This window comes from Trachymyrmex septentrionalis, unplaced genomic scaffold (assembly GCF_001594115.1).
Source record: "Trachymyrmex septentrionalis isolate Tsep2-gDNA-1 unplaced genomic scaffold, Tsep1.0 scaffold241, whole genome shotgun sequence".
NCBI lineage: Eukaryota > Metazoa > Arthropoda > Insecta > Hymenoptera > Formicidae > Trachymyrmex > Trachymyrmex septentrionalis.
Genome location: NW_017305399.1, coordinates 368,386 through 372,487, shown reverse-complemented (window position 1 = coordinate 372,487; position 4,102 = coordinate 368,386). Strand labels below are relative to the sequence as shown.

General features: G+C 29.3%; 1 protein-coding gene across 1 annotated transcript in view; it reads left to right on the top strand.

Moving 5' to 3' along the window:
* LOC108748802 (mitochondrial fission regulator 2-like) overlaps positions 1–3,842 on the top strand; it is a 14,874-nt gene extending 11,032 nt beyond the window's left edge. Inside the window, exons 3-5 of the mRNA XM_018487164.1 lie at positions 1,618–1,739; positions 1,813–2,062; positions 3,599–3,842. Coding sequence (XP_018342666.1) covers positions 1,618–1,739; positions 1,813–2,062; positions 3,599–3,746 — 520 coding nt within the window. The 3' untranslated portion in view covers positions 3,747–3,842. The remainder of the gene's footprint in view (positions 1–1,617; positions 1,740–1,812; positions 2,063–3,598) is intronic.
* Positions 3,843–4,102: the final 260 nt, after the last annotated feature.

The following is a 4,102-nucleotide window of genomic DNA, read 5'->3' as shown; positions in this document are numbered from 1 at the left end:
ATATATATATAATTAGAGTGATAAAAAAAATTTAATATTAACTGTGAATGTAGTATCAGATCGATGTGCGCGTAACTACAAGCACATCAATATAAGTGCTCGGATTTTATACGATCCTACTGGCTATTTTTATATAATCGGTTATAATTTAGAAACTATTGTACCCTCGACATTTTCGTATTAGGATTTTTTACTCTACCTCTAAAATACGCTATAAAAATATTATACGGTGGTTTTGAGATACTCTGTATACAGTACTGAACAAAATAAATCATACACCTTTAAAGAAATTGAATTTGTTTGTGTACTATTTTTTTAACAAGCAAGTAAATGATTGTATACAAGAAAATCAAAGCATTTGAAAGTATTTAAATAAAGAAAATGTGAAATAATTAAAATTGTGCTCAATTCTTTTGTAAAAAATTTATTTTTTAATATTGATACATTTTACCCTGGACAAAATAAATCATACACTTTTAGAAATAATAAGTAACAAACAAATAAAATTAATTTTAATGGTGCTTGGTACTTAGTGTGCCCGCCTTTTAATACTGCTTCCAGTCGACGAGGTACACTTTCGACTAATTTCTTCAAATGCTCAGGATCAATTTTATTCCAGGCCTTCTGGAGTGCTGTATAATACGATATCTTGTCAGTTACGTTTGTTTTATTCACGTTTTCATCTAAATAAGTTCACAGATTTTCAGTTGGGTTCAAATCTGGTGATTGTGGCGGCCATTCGAGCAGTTTTATTTTATTAGATTTGAAAAAGGCAGTGGTTTTTTTGCCTTATGCTTCGGATCGTTATCTTGTTGGAAGATAAAGTTATTTTCTAAATATAATTTCCAAAAGAAATTCTTCTAAATTCTTGCACAGTACATCAATGTATCCTTTTGCCATCATAATTCCTTTAATTTGAGTCAAATTACCGACACCAGACCAAGCGAAGCACCCCCATATCATGATATTACCACCTCATCAATAAAATAAATAAGAAAAAAAGATTCGAATTTGCCAAAAAAATACGTGAATATGCCTCTAGATTTTTGAAAAAAAGTATTATGGTCGGATGAGAGCATATTTGAATTATTCGGACAAAAACGATGGTTTAAGATATGTCGAAAAACTGGTGAAGCTCTCAAAGAAGTAAATATTCAAAAGACTATAAAACATGGAGATAATATCATGATATGGGAATGCTTCGCCTGGTCTGGTATCGACTGGAAGCAGTATTAAAAGCAAAGGGCGGGCACACCAAGTACCAAGCACCATTAAAATTAATTTTATTTGTTTGTTACTTATTATTTCTAAAAGTGTATGATTTATTTTGTCCAGGGTAAAATGTATCAATATTGAAAAATAAATTTTTTACAAAGGAATTGAGTACAATTTTAATTATTTCACATTTTCTTTATTTAAATACTTTCAAATGCTTTGATTTTCTTGTATCCAATAATTTATTTGCTTGTTAAAAAAATAGTTACACGAACAAATTCAATTTCTTTAAAGGTGTATGATTTATTTTATCCAGTACTGTGATTAAATATGTCCATATTTTTTTATTCTATAATATTTTTAAAATTGAGTTTGTTACACTAACAATTTTTTTGACAACAGATCAGATCTGTTCGAGCCGATTAGTTTTGGATCAGAAGTACGATTGCTCGCGTTAGAGCAAGAATTACAAGAGCTTAGGGAACAAATTTCAACAATTGTGAAAAATAATAAATTGTCCAAATGTATGTAAGAAGTATATTTTGTTATACTCAAAAATATCAAGAAAAGATTTAAAGATTCATGTTTGTCTTATAGATGCATCTGTAGCGTCTCTGCCCAATGGAGAAGATAATCTAAAGTCTTTGTCAGTGCCACCACCACCTCCTCCACCTCCACCACCACTTCCACTTCCATTTTTACCACCCACAACACCCCATATCGCGAGAAGGGCTAGTTTGCAAGATCACAAAATTGAAGATCGCAAGAAAATTCTATTGAGTGTAGAGAAATCGACGGGTGATATGCTGAAGGATATCGATAATGTAAAATTAAGACCAGTTGCAAGGTAGTTGAGATTAATATTTGTATATAAAATTTCTGGTAAAAACTTTCATCTAAACTTTCATCATAGATTAATTATATAGGTAAATTTTGTAGTAAACAAAAATTGAAGACACTTTTTTAATACATTGTAATTTGCATTAGAATAGATTTACAATATAGTTGTGAGGTCCTTTTTAATTCACCGATTAATAAATAATTGTAAATCTTGATTAATTCATTAAGTCCCAGCAAATCTATGCGCTTTTCTGTTTCTAAGGTTGCTACAAAATTAGAAACAAGAAAACAGGGAAATGTCAGGAAAATTGTAAACAGTCAGGAAAATCAAAGAATTTTGTAAAATTTTCTGGAAAATGAAAATTCTTGACTTTAAAGAAGTTTAATATATTGTACATCATATCTACGCAATTTTGGAATACTACTAACTTAATAATAAAATGCAGGCGATGTTAGCATAGCGTAATTACATTAATCTCAACAAAATATTTGATGGTTTGCAAATCAGGACGAAAATACAAAAAAATTTAAAAAAAAATTAAAAGCATGAAAGAAAATCATGAAATTTTGTCTGGAAATTAGAGAAAAGTTATGGATTTTTAGGATGAGGAATTTGTGACAACCTTAGTTTTAAATCCTTGTAATTCTCGTCTTAATCAAAATTTTTGTAGATAACAATTAATATTTAAGTATAAAATGTTTTTTTTTTTTTTTTTTTTCGAAAACTTAATCTGTGATGAGAGATGGGATATTTGGGAAAAAGATATTAATGGTTAGAGTGCTCCTATCTTTTTATTGACAAGTAGTCACTTATGTGTAAGATCTCACCCCAATCTCGCATCATTAAAAGGGATATACGCTCTTGTTCAGCATTAGTATTTTGAGTAAATATTTTACAATCAAAAATAACTGTGTGTAGAGGGGGAAGGGGGAGGAAAAGAGAAGGAAGGAGAAGAAAGAGATACACACAACATGCGCGCAAATACACACGACTTATAAATTCGACCGGGCAACCTCTATGCAATACACGTTAGGTAATGTTAATACCGACGGTATTGGAATTTCCAAATCTCGTAACTCGAAAAGTACTAATTAAAAAAAGTATTGTTTTTTTATTATAGTGTTTTCAAAAGTTCTTGACACCAGCTGTTAGATTCTAAAATAAAAAGTAAGATGTTCCATTTAAAAAAATCGATTTGACCTTGACCTGTTCTTGATAGATCCAAGATTAAATTGATAAGATTATTTAAATTGATCATTTTAAACTCTACAACTTTTGTATGAAACATTTTTCTCAGAAATGCTTATTTTTCAAGATATTTCAATTATCAAGATAAGAGGTCCGGGATTTTTTGTACACCTTATATTTTTTAATTCACATTTATTGAATGTGAATATATATAAAAAAATTATTATTTTGTATTCACATATAGTGTTAGAAAACATAATTTCTTGTTTGTAAAACTATAATTCAACATTTAATAGTGATACAAGAACTGAGTGCTCTCAGAAAATAAAATAAGATTGTATTGATCTTTTATAGGTCTCCAGGCGGCCATCCTATGCGGGTGAAACGTGAGAATAGTCCATGCAATGATTTGCAGGAAATTTTACGAAGGCGTTACATTGCAATGCAATCTCCCGATAGTAAGAATTCATCAGCTAATTTAGCTATGGACAATTCATTTTGAATGGATTCAAAACAAATTGTCCATAATTAAGTATGTGAAAATTTTTCAAAATATTTTCTTTATACGTATATTTATACGAAATTTAGAGCTTTTACAGTAACCAATGATCTGTCGTATGTTTGACTTATAGCAATTATATTTGAATTTTTGCATTTTGCATTAACTCAAATCTAAAATAAGAGACTTATGCTCGTATTAAATTAGAGATTAAAATTAGATTGGAATGTATTAGAAAAAGAAAATTAATTTCAAGTTTCAGTAATCTTTGCTTTGATTGATCAACTTTCAATCCAATTTCAATCTCTAGTCTGATACGGGTTTTAAACCAAAGATCAATTTGCTGTAGCATTGTGACG